At 35.9% G+C, this 17,394-nt stretch overlaps 1 protein-coding gene across 4 annotated transcripts in view; it reads right to left on the reverse strand.

The window, feature by feature from the left end:
* Positions 1-7,425: 7,425 nt before the first annotated feature.
* Positions 7,426-17,394, reverse strand: part of YWHAH (tyrosine 3-monooxygenase/tryptophan 5-monooxygenase activation protein eta) — an 11,081-nt gene continuing 1,112 nt past the window's right edge. Inside the window, exons 2-4 of one of the 4 annotated variants that reach the window (XM_026075083.1) lie at positions 17,264-17,339; positions 17,111-17,172; positions 7,426-8,863 (exon numbers count right to left, since the gene is read on the reverse strand). In XM_026075083.1, the coding sequence (XP_025930868.1) occupies positions 8,207-8,863; positions 17,111-17,140 (687 nt within the window). In that variant the 5' untranslated portion in view covers positions 17,141-17,172; positions 17,264-17,339 and the 3' untranslated portion in view covers positions 7,426-8,206. Of the gene's footprint in view, positions 8,864-9,246; positions 13,348-17,110; positions 17,173-17,263; positions 17,340-17,394 lie in introns of those variants that run through there. The other 3 variants (XM_026075084.1, XM_026075085.1, XM_026075082.1) reach the window with 3 other exon arrangements.

Below are 17,394 nucleotides of genomic sequence, written 5' to 3' on the forward strand. Positions count from 1 at the left end.
ATCACTTATGTGGGCCACCTGTGACAGACTTACCACATACTGAAAGAGAAGGATTTAGAACTAGCATCAAACAAGGAAATTTTTTAATTGATGTTAATCTATCATTGATGTGAGAAGATGAAAGCATCTGATATATCAGTTTCCTGGGACCTAATTCATGTTTGTTCTCCATGTAAACCCATCTTATCTTTCCTTGTAAAACCATCTTATCTTTCCCTGTAAACCCATCAACAACCAGAAGGAAAAAAGAAGTTTCTACTTACTGAAAACTGGAATCTGCTAGGACAGGCTCCTTGAAAAGTTAATTTCTTAATCATCTTCATGGTGATAAAATATTTGCAGACTAATAGAACCTTGTTACAAAAATACTAGAAAGTAAAGGTATGCTTTCTTCCTCCCAAGCATACAGTGACCTAGAGCAGCAACTGGGTGAGCCTGGTGATTTGCAAATCCCTTCAAATAGTCACAGAAAGCAAATATTTAACAAATTGCTTCTTCATAGCCTTTGTTACGCTGAAGAGTGGAACAACACATATACCTAAATGCTTTGAATTTATAACTCAAGTCCTGAAATCAATTCCTATTTTACTCCACATGATGGTCCAATGGTAAGAAAAGACAACATAGCTGATATTTCAAGATAAATTATGGCAAACAATCACACAATAAGATAATTTGGACTGCAAGTAAAGACTTTACATCTTTGGAGAACAGCAAATACAGAACAGGCAGAAGTGTTGTCAACATTTTTCAAAAGAATTAAACATGCTACAATTTTTAAATTAGCACTCTACAACATCAGTATTATCCTTTAAAAAAAAATCAGAGACTATTATTCTCAGAATACATAGAAATGTATGCTGTATTCTCAGAATAAGTAGAAATTTGATATATTGCCCACACACTAATTCTGAGCATGTGACTAATACTTGAATGAGCCCAGGTTGGAAAATTATGCAAATGAAATTGTGCTCCAATTACCCTATATAACTTGAAGCAAGAATGGCAATGCCAAACAGGCTCAGGGTTACAAAACAATTGAGTTCTATTATACAAGCAAGCTTAATAACCATTAAGCATTAGTTCTGTAATAAGAAACAATGTTGCAATATGCTTACTTTTAAATATTTGCCTTAGTACAAAATTTAAAACTTTCTTCACAGGCATAGCAAAGGATCTCATCTAACGACAATTCACCTCATATCTCAGTCAGAAACCCAACCACTTTCTTTCCCCTCTGCCAAATCTATCAGAGCAGTAACCAGGAAGAATTTGCATAATATAAGTATTTTAAATACACACTTACCTTCAAGGACCTGCAAATTTAAAGTTTCAGTCAGATGTTAAATGAGCAAGTGGTATGGAATATAATATCCTGAAACTTAGATATAAATTCTAAAAACTAGTTCTAAAGCAATAAATTAAAGTCTGTTAACTTCAGTTCTGGAACAATCTTTGCTGAAAGCAAAAATAAAAACTGCTTTTTAATTTTCTTTTTGAGAAGACTGAAGGAATGCTTATATAGCCAAAAGAGATCAGCTGTCCTGTAAATAGGATTCTAATTTTAAGTCTAGATCCTACTAAGGGTGTTGAATCAACTCACTAACTGTAGAAAGTAAAACTATCAAGACAATCAAAGATGAAGAAAAAAAAGAGAGTGCAGCTCATTCTATGTTTTTGTTGCTTCTGTAGCTATATAAGCATTGACTCAGATTTTTTTGTCTTAAACTGTGTTGTTTTCCTGTTTTTTTGATCAAGAACAGTAATAGTTAAAGTCTAATAGTTTTTCATTTATGTTTATTTACCTAGAGGAGGTACTACACATGACTACTACAGTAGTTATAACCTAGAAGGGTACAGATTCTAATTCAATTTATAGTCTTGAAATAGGATACATTTCTTGTTACTCATACTTGACATTTTATTACTTAGTAGAACAAAATATAGAACTACCTCACAAAAGGAGTTTCAGAAGTTTTCTCTGGTGGTGTGCACTTTCATAAAACCTTTTATTGAATTTAACATATTCTCCTTAAGCTTTTTTGACTTACCTACTTCCAAAAATTTTTACCTGAAATAGCTCTTTTCTGAAGGTATTTTACTATATTCTCATGCTTGATACTGCACTTTCACAAGCAGAAGACAAGCTTCCTTAACTTTGAAGGTCTCTTGCCCCCTGCAATACTTGTGGGAATATTTTAAACTTAAGTGTCTATCATTTTCACACTATTTTGACACAGCATAAAAATCAAATGAGGAGTCTAGATAATCATACCTATAGACTATTTTCTTACAGATACAACTATGACTATTAATAACGATATGGAAGAACAGCTACATGAGAGTAGTTTGGGAAAGCAATTACATCAGCAAGGTACTTGTGGGGCATGCAGGTAAAGGTAGTTGGAAGCCTTGCTTACTTTATTTCTAACATGGTGTAACTTCTGACCCAAGTTAAAAAAAATACCTAATCTCAGGGTGTGTGGTATACCCTCATTTATCTCAGAAATTACTAAAACTCAGAAACTGAACTGCCTGTATCTATGTGGAACTTCAAGTATTTAGTCTTTTCAGAGTTAAGACCTAAACATCCCATATGGATTATGTATATAGGTTATCTTCACACTCTTCAAGAAGTCCCACCGAGTTCAATAAGCCTGACCTCAATGAACCTAAAAACAAGAGCTCCAACAAGTTGTTTCACGTTGTTGCACTGCAGAACATTCTTGTTGTGATACTTAGTTTTACTTAAGCAACTTGTTAAGTTAGTTCAAATACATGGTGTGGATAGCATTAAAAAAAAAAATCCAAAGCACTGAAATATTTTTTTCTTTTTTCTCTCTATTCCTTCACTCAAACAGGCGTGTTGAAGGATTTCAGGCTGGTCCAAACTGTCAGAGCATATTTGATAATGTATATTGACATCAGTTTCCTACATCTTTTTCTGACTTTCGTTAGTATTCTTAAGGTCACCTATGTCTCCAAAAACAACCAATCTTTTGTTTCCCTTCATCTGAAATGTACTTGAAAAACCATAAAGCTTTTCTAAATTACTACACAGCAGCCTGTTGCAGCTGCTGAAGCACAGGGAGTAGGTCAGTAAGTACCCTCATGTTTCTTTGGAAATACATTCAGCTCTAAAAAAACAGTCCATCCAAGTTACAGATTTGGGTCAGAAATAGGAGTATTAAGGACGGCAAACCATAAACGAAAGTTATATACAAAGCAAAGGCAACACTGGAGAGTTTCTAATACCTAGTTTTCAAAACTAGTTATTACAAAGAAGTTACTAGAAAAAATGATTACTTACCAGACAAACTGTTTCTTTGATGTGTTATTCACAGAGATTTCAATCTCATTACTCTTCTTAAGATTTCTGCTTGTCTAAAAAGTCAGCACTCTTCAATGCTTTTGTTTACCCTGTATAATAATGCCCTTATTGCATACAGCATGAGAAGTTTAGCTTCCCGTAGCATTGGCACATCTTGTTCTAGCATGGCATTCAAAAAGGTGGGAAGGGGGAGAACTCTAAGAAATGAACGCATTCATTGATATAAAATTTGAACAAATTTGAGCAGAAAATGAGAACGTGGACTGAAAGTGTCTCTGTCTCTATAAAGAACACACTGTTAAGGTCTGACTATCCTTTAGCTTTCAAGCTGATAGAAGACATACATGAAAGGTTGTTTTGCTGTTACCAACTATCATGTAGCTAAAATAAATAAATAAATAATAATCAAAGAAGGATACCCATCAACCTCATTGGTATTATATCGAGACCCTCAGAGTGACTTAATCTTTCAACAAACTGCCTGTGAAAGATGAAGCAAAAATTGGTTCCGGATAAGAGAGTAATGCTCAGATCCTACTGCTAGATGGACCCTTATATAACTAATGCAACCCTCATTTGTGTCAAGATTAGTAAGCATTCTATTATACTTGAAACAAGGTGATGTCAAGAAGGACAGATCTCCAGATTTTTTTTTTTTTTTTTTTTTTTTTTTTTAAGTCTTTTAATTGGAATTACTCCTGCTTCAGAGCAGAACATTCAGAACCTCAGCTAAGCACATTTGGTAAATACATCTGGTGACTACAGATGACAATAAATTGGGCCTATGCCTAGGATTTGACTTGTTTTAAGAGACTGAGAGACTAAAAACATGACTTGGGGGTCACGTAAGAGAGAGCAATTTCAAAATATCAGAATTCTTTGATCCAGCTAGGTATATTGCAACAATCAACATACAAGCTATCCATCTGCTTTTGCTTCCTCCAGATCATTGCTACAATAAAGATTTTGGAAAAACATGCAGCAACCCCAGCACTCAGAAATTTTAAAAGCTTCTAAAATAGAAGCAAGAACATAGACTCCATTGCAGCATTTCTTGCTGATACTCTATAGAAAATGGGCCTACTGACTCCTAGCAAAAAACACACAAAAAACCCCTCTCACACTCTGTCTCATTGGATCCTTTACTGACAACTTGCAGACATGGGAGAAGTACCTGATAGAGTACTGAAAATCTAATATATGCTATATTGCTGGTAGCATAAGCAGGTGATAGAATTTGACTCAGAAGACTTCCTGAGACTCTAAATGAGTTGTCATTAACTTACGCAGAGCAACCGTGTCTATCAGAATTTGTCCTATGAACTCCTAACAGGAAGGATAAACGTTCTTTATGCCACAGAGCACCCAGAGCAGTAAGACATCTATATGTAATGAACTTCCTGAAGAGACTACAGCGTATCTAAAGATTTAGCTAAAGAATTCTTTGTCCTTAGGGAGGCATCCACTGCTACCAAGCCAATAGGCAGATCATACAAAAGAAGGGTACACCTGAAAATAGTCTTTCAACAATTTTAATGAAGCTAGAACTTCCGAGATTGTGACCCTGTGTACATGGACCTAGTTGAGCACACACAGTAATCCCACTCACCTGCCTTTAAGTTCATCACCCTCAAAAGAGCTTGGTTATCGCCTAAATCTCTCTCATGTGTACTACACGCTTACAGTTTGAATAATCTCACAAATCCAGATGCAGTGCAGCCACATACATGCCACCACTTGCAGGAAAACATAAACTATTGGCTGTTCATCATTATGACTTTTTAACTCTTCCATGTTTGAGAGGGAGGTAGTCTATAAACTTGAGATAATCTTTTCCTGTTGCGTTGCTAGGAGCACACACAGTATTAAGCTACCTGCGTTGACAGTTCACTGACAAGCCATTTTGGCAAGTTTTATCCCAGGGATTCAATTAGGGAGCTCTTGCTATTCCTAATTCTTTTGGCTAGCTGCTCTAAAGATTCCTGGCACAAGGTGAGAAATTCTTATAAGACAGTTGCTACTTTCCAGCCACGTCTACTTATGCTATTAGAGTCTGATATCTGGTACAAAGTCTAGATGGTTTCCAAGCATCAATCACTTTTAGACAGAGCAAGCATACCAAATCCAGTACAAGATACCTAGCACTTAGCATTCCTCCTTTTCCATCACCTCCAGGACCATTCTGAGAGCCTCTACATTAATGAATTGTCAGAACACCTTCAGTCAACGTGAAGGGCTGCTATGGTTCATCAAGATACAATGAAGTAACTGCAACTTCAACTTTTCACACACCTTCCTACTATGCAACTATTTTCTCATCTGTTAATATTTACAGTTACAATTGATTTATCTGTTGAAATTTATACTGCTTGGGAGAAGGGAATCCACCTTTCAAGGAGAGGAGTTGGTAACTTATTTCAAAAGGGAATTTTATACTATGACACCATTTTACCAAACTAATGGCAATATGGAGAACAGCAGCAACCTGATCAGTAAAATTTATCACCTTTCTTGCAAGAAATTATTAAAGAACCCAGAAACTGTACCATTCCATAGAACCTGCTTTGGTCTTCATTTTGGACCTTACCCACCAGGTCAACACCTAATCTTCAACAGCCTGGTCCAGTGAAGTCAGAGACCTGCTAGCTCACGTCCAGATTGCATAATGCTCACCATTTTGTGATACAGGAGCTGCACAAGACAGAATTTCGCTTCTCTAATGAGCTAGAATTCCTATACAATGAGAAGGGACTCCTTAGCTTTTGAACTGACAAAAAGTGGTAGTTATATAAACAGGAGGAAGGGAAAAAAAAAAAAAAAAAAAAAGATTGGCAATAATATTAACTATTAACCAGCCAGAGTACTTCAACATAAAAAGGTAGTCTTACTGCCAAGTTTCATCTTGTTTCCATAGGGGCAGGTAAGCATATCTATTAGGAAGGGAAGCAAGAGAAGACATAGTAGCATTTTATCTAGCCCAAAGAGATATTACTGGTTAAAAAGGACTCCTGCATGGTTTACCTGCAAAAAGTTGAATTGAAAAATAGGGGCTTGAGGAAACAGGAGCAATTAAGGGAGACTTCCAGAGTAAGTCATGGCAGAGAGCAGTAATTTATATTAAGTACAAACTTCAAACTGCTTTAAGAGATTTGATTTTCCTTTTGCTAAACTAATGAGGTCAAGCATCTTAAAATTATACAGCAGTATGACAACAAGGTTCAGGATTTTCATGTCTTTTTCAGATGTTGCATTAGTTTTTCAATTGTCACCAACTTAAATAATAAAGCTGGAATTTTCTGGAACACAATAGAATTCATAAATACAAACAAATTTACCACTAAAAATTCTAATTCTCCAGACACTGAAAAACAACTGGTGCACTGCTTAAAAAAAAAAGTATGAGAAAAAGTTGTTGTGGGTATTTAGGCCAGTTATTTTTATTGTAAATATCAAAGAAAAACAGACTTAAATAAAATGAGGCACTTACATGTCCTTTAGGCTAGCTCAGGTGCCAGAAGTATTCTGCACACTGCCACAAGTAACTCAACAAGAGCTAACTTATACTGCTTCTGTAACACACTGTTACAGAAGTACATCAATAAACATATACACTAACTGTAGAAAAAAAGCAGAACATAAATCTGGTCACCAAATTTAATTAAAGCAAAATTAAGAGGCATTCCTTAAGAACAAACACTGCTTCTGTTAGAAGTAGGTAAATACAAGATAATGCTTTTAATGTGTACAGATAATTTGGTGGTTATCACTTACGAAGGAAATTTAAAAGTTACTGTGGACAGAAGCAAATAATATAAGCCTCTATACTGGTATAACAATTTTTTTTTTCCACAGCTTTTCAGCTCCCAAGCACAGTTGCATTACAACTGTCCTACCAAGCAAATTAGCTAAATATATCTTTGCCACTTCAACACAGGTGAGCAGTATAACATTCTAGATTGTTGTGATTTTTTTGTTGTTGTTTTTAGCATATGAGGCAATTTCTCATAAAGTTTTTGATTAAATATGTCTTAATGCATCAATGATGTGCTAAGCAATTCAATCTCTGCTCTTAACAAAAGACAGGACAGCTTATGTAGAGATAGTTTCCCCAAAGCAGCATTTTATTTTATTCATTTAATTCCAAAACATTTAATTTAGAAGTCTGGCATCTCAGTCATCCATCTTAACATGGGCTAACATTGACATAAGTGTTGTCAGAATACACAGACAACTAAACAGCAAAGAGTTTACAAAAAATAAATTCATGATTCTTCAAAACAACTGCAAAAGGTTACAAGTATCAAAACTCTTAGGTAGATGCACCGCATTAAAAGAAATTGTGCACATAAGTTAGGCAAAAAAACGAATTGCTACTGAAACCTCACATTTCAAACAGTTTATTGTAAACTGATGAATAGGGTCATCACTTCACATCAGCTTTACTGTTTTCATTGACTGAAAAAATTTTGGGGTGGCTAATTTACTTTGCATGCACAAAATGTACTGCTTAACAAAACTGCCAGCTCATTTTAAATGGAAAATTTTTTTTAACTGGAATCTAATTATCTTCAATCACTTTCCATTATTCTTTCCACATCTTATAATCAACAGGCAAACTAAAAATGCCTCATTTAATATGCATCCTTCTGCACTGCTCAAGTGCAACTAAGATAAATAGGGCCAATAAACCAATCAATCCATCAGTGCCCATGAAGACTTATCCGAAACTGCTTCCTGATAAAGTGGACAGCAGATCTGAACAGCTGTACAATACAGATATGCTTAGCACTAGATATTTAGTGTGACTGTGGCAAGGAAATACTGGTGATGATGGGGATGGTGAAGTGGATGAAAGAGGGATCAGAGGAAAGCTTGCTAATTATTGCCCTCTCCTGCTTCTTCATCTTGCTGGTCACTCGTCCACAGAGTGAGGTTATCTCGAAGTAACTGCATGATGAGAGTGGAGTCCTTGTAGGAATCCTCATTTAGAGTGTCCAGCTCAGCTATGGCATCATCAAAGGCTTGTTTGGCTAAAAGGCAGGCCTGCTCAGGAGCATTCTGGATTTCATAGTAGAACACTGAGAAATTGAGTGCCAGCCCCAGCCTAATTGGGTGAGTGGGTTGCATGTGCTCTTTGCTGATTTCAAAAGCCTCTTTATAGGCAGCTTCTGAGGCTTCCACAACACTGTTCTTCTTCTCTCCAGCAGCAACTTCTGCCAAATAGCGGTAGTAATCTCCTTTCATTTTCAGATAAAAGACCTTGCTCTCATACTGGAAGTCATTGCAGTTCTTGATCAAGTACTTATCTAGGAGGGCCAAAACATCATTGCAGACCGTCTCAAGCTCCTTTTCTATCTTCTCCCTATAGGCTTTAACCTTTTCCAATTTCTTCTCATTCCCATCCGCCATAGTCTTCTGCTCTATGCTGCTGATGACACGCCAAGAAGATCGTCTAGCTCCAACTACGTTCTTGTAGGCTACAGACAGCAGGTTTCTATCCTCATTTGAGAGAGGCTCATTCAGCTCAGTTACCTGAAAATATAGACAAAGATCAAATTTAAAGTTTGGCTTAGAGAAGAGCATGCAATTTTCCTTCAATACTTCCATTATGAAGAGCAAGAGCCAAAATTCCTTCTATACAAGAGCCAATTTGTAATGATGAAAGTTTAAAACTGTTTCTGCAGTCAAGTTTTAAGAGTGAAAACCCTATAGCTCTGCTGTTAACAGAACTAGTATTTAAAAGCCATTACAAAGCGCATTCACAGTCAGGCTGGAGTAATGAAGCAGCATTTGCAGAAGGAGGACTCTGTTTTCAGGAAGTCTTTGCTATAATTATGCAGACTACACACTTAACAGTGAATTTAAATGTACCTAGAATACCAGCTACATGAATCTCAAACACTATACAGACATACTGGAAACTGGTGCAGTTCTTGCATTTCTTTTCCCCTGCCGCTTTCTTTCAGGTGACAGCAGAGATGGATGTGCTGCAGTCATTATGATTAAGCTCTGCATAGTACAAATAACATTAGTGTTTCATAGTATCTCTCAGTCACTTAGTGAGCAATTTTACAGTGTAATATAAAAGTTATCCTGTTTTCTATTGATTGGTGGCTGCAGTCAGATTTCAGGGACAGGACATGAAAGAAATGCATAAGAATGGAACAAAATGGAAAGCAAAAAAAACCAAAACCCCAAGATCAACTCCAAATTCTTCCTGTAAAAAGCTGTAATAACAGAAGGTTAATACTTCTAAATACCGCATTTAGGCTTATTTGAGTTGCTATGTTAACTTAAGGAAAACTCCCAGACTTAGAGTTACTTGAAGTTGTTCTGTTTTTGCAAAATTAGAAACATGAAACTAAACTCACAGGAATTAGGATGAAAAACAACTCCACTACATTAAGCACACTTCATTATCAGCAGAACTACACTGCTTTAGAAATTGTTAGAATTCTAAGGATATGCACTTAGGTGTGAAAATTGACCTGTCATTGCTCAGAAGCTGCTAAAATCATTACTGTGTTGTAAAAACAGTGAAGCATCCAATAAATGTACAGCTTTCCAAGTCTAAAAAAGTGATTTATACTAATTTTAAGTGTTACAGCAAGGACATACATAGATGCAAAGAGAGCCTACTTTCAACTTCAGTTTTTGTTCTTAAAATAAACCCAGTCTATTAGCCTCATCTCCAAATGCATTTCCCTCCACAGCTCAGGGACCAGAACTCCCTAAAGCACTGCTCTGCCCAGCCTAATGCAATTTGTGGCAAAATACCAAAGGTCAAATGCATAGGAATCAACCCTAATGCCATTTTCTGAAGCTTCTTTACAGCTTACACTCAGCATCCACACAGGCACACTATAAGACCTCTATCATCTTCTCTAGTAAGATATCGCCTCCCTCAAAACATAAAGGTTCAGCTAAGAGATTTTTATTCCCTACAGTGTATTAGCAGAGAATTTGCTTGTACAAAGAAAAAAAACACAACAGAAAAAACACTATATCACATCACCCATGCACCACAGGAAAGAAAAAAAAAAGAAAACACAAACCATTAATAATCACTTGGTCATTTCTGTACTGCTGGAGGACTCTGCTTGAAAAGTCTATTGCAAGTTCTCAAATATAGTGATTGATTTAAAGGACTCAATATTGCTTCGCTAAAAATTTAAACATTATTTGACCACAAAGAGACAAATCTTTTTTTCCCCCACCATTTTTCACTATCTTTACAGTATTCCACAAAAATACTAGAAAAAAATCTCAATCTGTTAATACACTACTGAGATATATTACCCATATTAAAAAAAGTGAGTATGGAAGAGTATACAAGACAAAAAACACCTGAGGATGTCTTGGCAGGACAACAGTAACAGACTGGATTTCTAATCCAGAAACAGCATACAATGGAAGTGAAAGCTAAAAGATTGCAACTACAGCTACTGATTCTTCTCCTTATGCTTCTTGTCCCTACTTCTCGTGTTCCACCTCATCCTTCATTTACCACCTCTGTTCTTTACCCTCAGCTACCTACTTACCTTCGCATTTGATCCCTTTCTCTTCTTCAAATGAAGTATCCCCCACCAAATGCTAGTATTTATGTACTCAATATCTAGAGATATTGACCCTCTACCTCCTTAAGGGGGTTCCTTAAGCTTTTAAAAATAAGCTTTTAGAGGTAGATGCCTTCTGTGTACTCAGGACACCAAAATGGTATTTTACAGCACCTAACAAAGGCACTGGGAACCATCATAATGCACAGACTTTTTCAGTACTGAAATACAAGTTTTTATTATACTATGTAGCTAGTGTATTTACTCACAAGGGAGATAAATGAATCAGTTCTCAAAATTTTGTCCCATTTGTCACAAGTCACAAACTGCAATCTTATAGCAATACCATTAGCCTAGAAAGATTATTCCAGATCTTTTCAAATCTATTTTCTCTCTTCAGATGTTATTCATTTCCAATTTCAGAAAATGCACAACATCCAGCCTGAAAGAATTAGTGTGCATCATTTATATAAGTCTACTTGTACAGGAGACAACACTTACAGATAACCTATACCTGAAAAGCCTCTCACCTTCCCTAATCGCAACAGAAATTCAACAGAAGTGCTGGTAAACAGCCTATTCGCAGGAATTTCTGAAGATCAAACTAAATTCATCGTATTAATAGAGGGAGTATCTTGTAAAGTCCAGCAAATTCTGGTAATCTTGGCTGTTTGTTTACTCAACATTCAGTACTACAGGTATGTCTATGTTACTATCAATAAAACGGAGTGCAACTTTTAGAGGCATATACATACTAACTTTAAACTAGCCAGATGAAGTTCAACTATGGCATCACCTCGGGCTGAGCAAGTGTGTTAAAACTCTCAATAAGCACCTGACTACAAAACTTCTCCTGACACAGCAAGATTGAGAAACAGCAGAGAATACTTAAGATATACCCATGTAAACTGCAAGTACACACAGGAGTGCAGTCATCCCTTAGGACTACTAAGAGCAGAACAGTTGTTTGCATGTGGAAAATGAGTGTTAACTTCTTAATCAAAACAAAGCATCTTACTAAGACATAAGATTATTAAGAAGCTTAATCAAGAGACTAATCCAGGTATCACTAGCCTATATTGCGTAATTCTCACACTGTCTTAAAACTCACCTAGAAACAGTTACTTAAAGGAAAAAGGAAAAAAAAAACATAGAAGTTAATTTAACATGCTTAGAAGATATGTCTACTAGTTTTAAGATGCACCAGAAGTTACTGATATATCTTGAAGAATCAGCAAACACCATCAGCTCTAGCCCATCACTAAACTGTGCTTGGTAGCGAGTACAGTCTTTTTAAGATGCATGACACAGGAGCAGGGAGCCCAGGATTAGAAGATTCTGTTCTGTCAACCATGACTTTCAAAAATGTTTTCTGAAGAATTACTGACAAATTAAAAACTGACTGAGCTGTCAAATTCTGGAGAACAAAGTAGAAATAAGGTTTGTCAACTATACTTCCCTTTATTCCACACTCATGCCCTAACAGTCAGATTAGTCTTCCACAATAAACCTATACAAATCTAGCATACAGTACAATTATAGCCTGAAGAAAGTCAACACACTGAAGACAACCCCTGGGAGTTAAACTGAGAAAGACTGGAAAGCATCTTATTTCTTCTTTCCTTCTTAATTTTTTCCACATTTCTATCCCTAGATAAGTCTGTTCTACTTAGAAGAAAACAGAACAGATACTCATATTTCATGTATTTTACAAATTACAGAAGTGAGACTTCAGCACTGTATCATAAAAATTAAAACCTGATAATACAAAAATAAAGCTTTCAGTCTTGTTTCAAACCCAACAATGCCTCTCACTCCTCTGCATCAGTCATAACAGACACAAAACATTGTATCCTGAAGACTACATACAGCACTGCCACAGTCCTTGAACCACATAGTGAATTATTTTCTCAGATAAGGTAAGGTTAAAAAATGTCAATGTCATGCCATTCCCAAAAGTAACTTATATCCTCTGGCAGATTCTGTTAACTTAATCTAGAAACTGATAATCACCTTCAAAGAAGGCAGCATCTGATGTTGTGTGCAGGAATTCAGCAAAACAAACCAGTAGTTGCACACTAGTTATTCTTCCTGTGGCAGAAGTTCACAACGATCTGAGTGAAGCCCCTTCCTTTCTAATACCACCTTTCAACACGTTCCCCCAACCCTTTTTTATTTCATTAGTCCTGAACTACTTTCTTCTCATCTTGAATGCAGTGACTTCAGAGAGAAGCTGCAAATTACCCCCAATCCTAGCTAAAAAATGCTGATATTTTGTGTAGATGTATCTAAAATAACTCTCATGGTGCAAAATCATATCTACTTCTCTAGGCTAACAGCTACATTACAAGAAACCAGACTCAAAGGAAAGCACATGATCTTCAAGAAGCTATCTACTACTGGAGGCAGATTTGCAAATTAGGTAAGAAAACAGACATGTCTCTCCCCATACACGGGGATGATGGAGAGAGGGAGGAAAAAAAAACAAAGAAACAACCTTGAAATGTCTTCCCTTCCACCCACAGCCTTTTCTTAGTAGAAGCAGCCTATTGGATTGCAACAATTTGGATTCACATTTTAGATATGAGAAAGCATGAGCTTCTTGTTGATCATGATGTCTGTTAGGAAAAACAGTAGCACTTGAAGGATTAAAAACCACTTGTAGGATGACTTCAAAGTAGTATTAACTTACTAAGGTGTTACCCTATACTTCCCTTATGCAAACACACCTCCCTCATCCCTAAGTTTGAAATTATTTTCAGTCCTGAGCAAGACAATGCAATTGAACATGCAGACTATGATCTGCTAGCAGTTTTCCTTCAGACTGACAGTCTGCTTTTTGTAGCAAGGATATAAGCTAGATCATTTTATTTCTATGATACTTACAGGTATCTCTTCCTCTGCTTTGTGCCCACAAAGTTCTTTCAGTTTACTGGGAATTAAAAAAATAAAAGGAATTCTGACTGTAATTCTGAAATTCCTAACTCCACATGCACAGCTCATCCAGCCCTACCAGCTCAGGAATGACTTACACGTGTGTGTGATCCCACGTAGGACATGCCAAGCTGAATTAGTTTGTATGGAAAACACAGCAAAGTGAAGGTTCCACAATTAACAGCAGATCAACGCACTGCAAGGTTACCTAGTAGTATGAATGTGACCTGGATCAATTACACGGATGTGATCACACTTCTGTTTTGTTACACTGAGTATTTTGTTAGCAGTTTTTATTAGTCAGTGTGTTAAAACTTGTGCCAGTTCTTCGCAAGTTGCTGCAAAGAAAAGACTATACCTGATCCAGTATAAAGTGAGGGAAGCACGAACCAGACAATACTTGAATCATTACAAACTCTCCTAGTACAAAGTTGTGTAGTTCATAACTTCTTTATAAACAGGAACCAGAAGAAAGAATTTAAACCAGATCAGTTTTTTGCATCATGTAGCTTCAGTGTTTTCTACCAGACATTAGAAGCCCTATAGCTAGATTTATTGTATCAAGTCACAGTAAGAAAGTCTTCTCACAGCAGGGGAGGATACTGTTTATATTAAAGGCATCTCATTCCTCCCTCCTACATACAAATACTTCGTTAACCAAAATCAGACACTGATGTTGAAAGTGAAGGAGAACTGGACGATACAACACTAAAAATATGGAACACCCCAAACTTTAAGTCTATTTATGTACAGAGATAAAGCATACAAATTAAATTAGGACCTCAAGCTATTCTGCTTAAAAAAAAATCTCAAGATCGTACCTAGCAATGCCTGTATTTTATTGCAGTGGTGAGCCCTGATAAGTAGTATTTCACACACGCAACTAATTTTAAAATTGTAGATCCTCACATAACTCAGATGCATCTTAATTTTTAAACTGAAGTGTAAATGACTAGATATTATGTAGCTACACTAGAATAGCAACAAAAATTAATGAAACTCCTGAGCACTACACATTAGAATTCGTACAGTCTGCAATACTAAGGGTTTATACAGCAAAATAGTTTAACTGTTTAATATTTACTTCCCAATCAACATATAATCATATTTCTGGAATGGTCTAAAAACAAAAGCACTCAATGAAATATTTCCAACATGTGTAGAGTATTTGTTCAGACAAGTGAGAAATGGTAACACACACTAAAAGCATATTTCCCCCACACACAACTTCAGCATTTGCTGTGTTCAGAAGTAATTTTTAACCTACCATGTAAAGTTATTTCAAATTGTTGGAATCCTAGAGCAACATTTAATGCAATGAGCACGCCACACCCCTTGGAAGAATGCCATTTAGTAGATGCACATTTGCATATGCTTGTATTTTTTATTAAGAAAATTTTGGCTGCAAAAAAGTAAACTAAACTCATTCACAGCAATCTATGTGAAAGCTTCATTTTCTTTTCCCGTCTACACATTATAAGCAGAAGTTCTGGAATTCTTCCAAGAAAATTCAAAAGCAACAAATAAAAACTATTAAACAGTAGTTTCCTTATTTAAGCTACAACTGTTACTTCATCTGGCTTTTCTATAGAAGAACTAAAAGGATTGGAAAATAACAAGTGTTTCTCCAGTTTTATACCAATAGTTAAAATACTAGTCCTGTTTTTTTTCCCCCTTTGGTGGCAGTCTAAAAACATCACGTAAATATGCTTTTGCTAAAATAGTTTGTTACTTTATGTTTTAGCAAACAGCCTTATAGTTGCTCCTATATCATGTATAGTAAAAATATGGTGATAAATACCTGTAACTGAAATTGCCCATTCAGATTTCTACTATACTGGAAGCACACTATTTTCATACAGCATCTTCATCCCAATTACCCAGCAATTTTTAAAACATTGGCTATGTTAAATCCAGAGAATATTTTTAGAATCGTTTCAAATTAAAACATTTTGCTTTAGGAATAGATATCTGAGTTACAACACTGACTTCCTGTTGAAGGAAGTCTACCATCTCTGGAGCACAAAAGATATTTTTGATATCTTACTCTATACAGAGAGAAATTTGTCTGAATAGCTATTGTTTACAATTACTGAAATTGAAGGAAATATTAGCTGTCTGGGAATAGACAGCCCACATAATAACATTTCATAGGAGCTTAAGCTCGGACTTGCAAAATTTAGATCAAACTTTAAAAGAGCATTTTGGAAACTACCATGTTAGAATGAACACTTGTGAAAGACTTAAGTAACCATTTAAGTAACACAGTATTATAGGCAATTACATTAAATGAATGGCTTAAAATGTTAAAATGTTGCCCTTTAAATTCAGCTTTGCTTGTTGTAGTTTTGAAGTATAATGTCTATAATATAACACTCTTTTTCATAAATGCTCAAATTCAGCTCACTTAAGAAGTGCTAACAAGCTTCCAATTACAGAAGCTCATCATTATACACCTTATTAGAGAGCAAAAGCAGTATTAATGAAGAGAATACTGTGACTCAAGATGAAGCAAAATAAAACAATATTAGGACAGTTTAAAAAGACGACTGGACATGTACACTAGTTACAGATACACTTTATTTACATATTTTCTGAAGCACAGTAACTATTCTGCTTGTTTCTTGTTTCATATATGTTCAGGAGGCCACACAGACACTACAGTTCAGGGGTTATTTGGAAATACAATTATCAGGAATTCTAGTAATATATTAAAATACAGCTTCTTTATCTTAGTGTCTAGTATATCTGATATTGAGATACTCAAAAGTATTTCTGCTTTAGAACTGGGTTGGTCCTAGTATATACAATGCCATAATACATCAAGTTATAAACAGCTAATGATTAAAAAAAAAAACAAAGAGCAAAATAAAGGTCTTTTCACAGCCCTCACTTCAGGAATGTGACATACATCAGTCTCAAAACGAGACTATCGTTGTAAGAATCAACCCATTTGAAGCTGCTCTCCCAAACCAGAATCATCTCATGTATTTAAACAGCACTATTCTCAAGGGAAACCCAATTCCTCTTGGGGTTTTTGGTGTTCACAAAGAACAGATCAACAAGACTCTAAAATCAGTTGTAAACAGATACAGCAAAGACACTGCTAAACATTTGCTAACATGAATATTACCTTTAAATTTCAGATGATGGGAGTATTTTGTTTAAAGAAAAAGGGACTAGACATATTAGGTTTGATCATTCTGCAATTTTATTATGTACCAGTACAGACAGGTCAGCACAAATAACTCATTGATTGGTTTTGAGAGAAGCTGAGTTGCAACTGTACCTTATGGTTTAAACAGATTTCAGTATTCATATGTGTAAGGAATGCACTGAGAATTTGTTATCCTATAAAGAAGAGGCAAAAAGGCAGTATTACAGCTTGGGAAGCAGACTCTATGCACCGTGCAGCTTTTATACCCGGATGCAAGTACTATACCGTCTTTGAATCAGAGCGCCCATGTTTGTGGGTGAGGCCTCTATTCGTGCTTTTTATCGCGAGCCAAAAGAAACGTCTAGAAAAGGAAGGGGCTCTCCTTGCCGTGCGCAGTTTTCTCCGACACCCCCCCC

Source organism: Apteryx rowi, unplaced genomic scaffold, assembly GCF_003343035.1.
Source record: "Apteryx rowi isolate R43461 unplaced genomic scaffold, aptRow1 scaffold_40, whole genome shotgun sequence".
Classification (NCBI taxonomy): domain Eukaryota; kingdom Metazoa; phylum Chordata; class Aves; order Apterygiformes; family Apterygidae; genus Apteryx; species Apteryx rowi.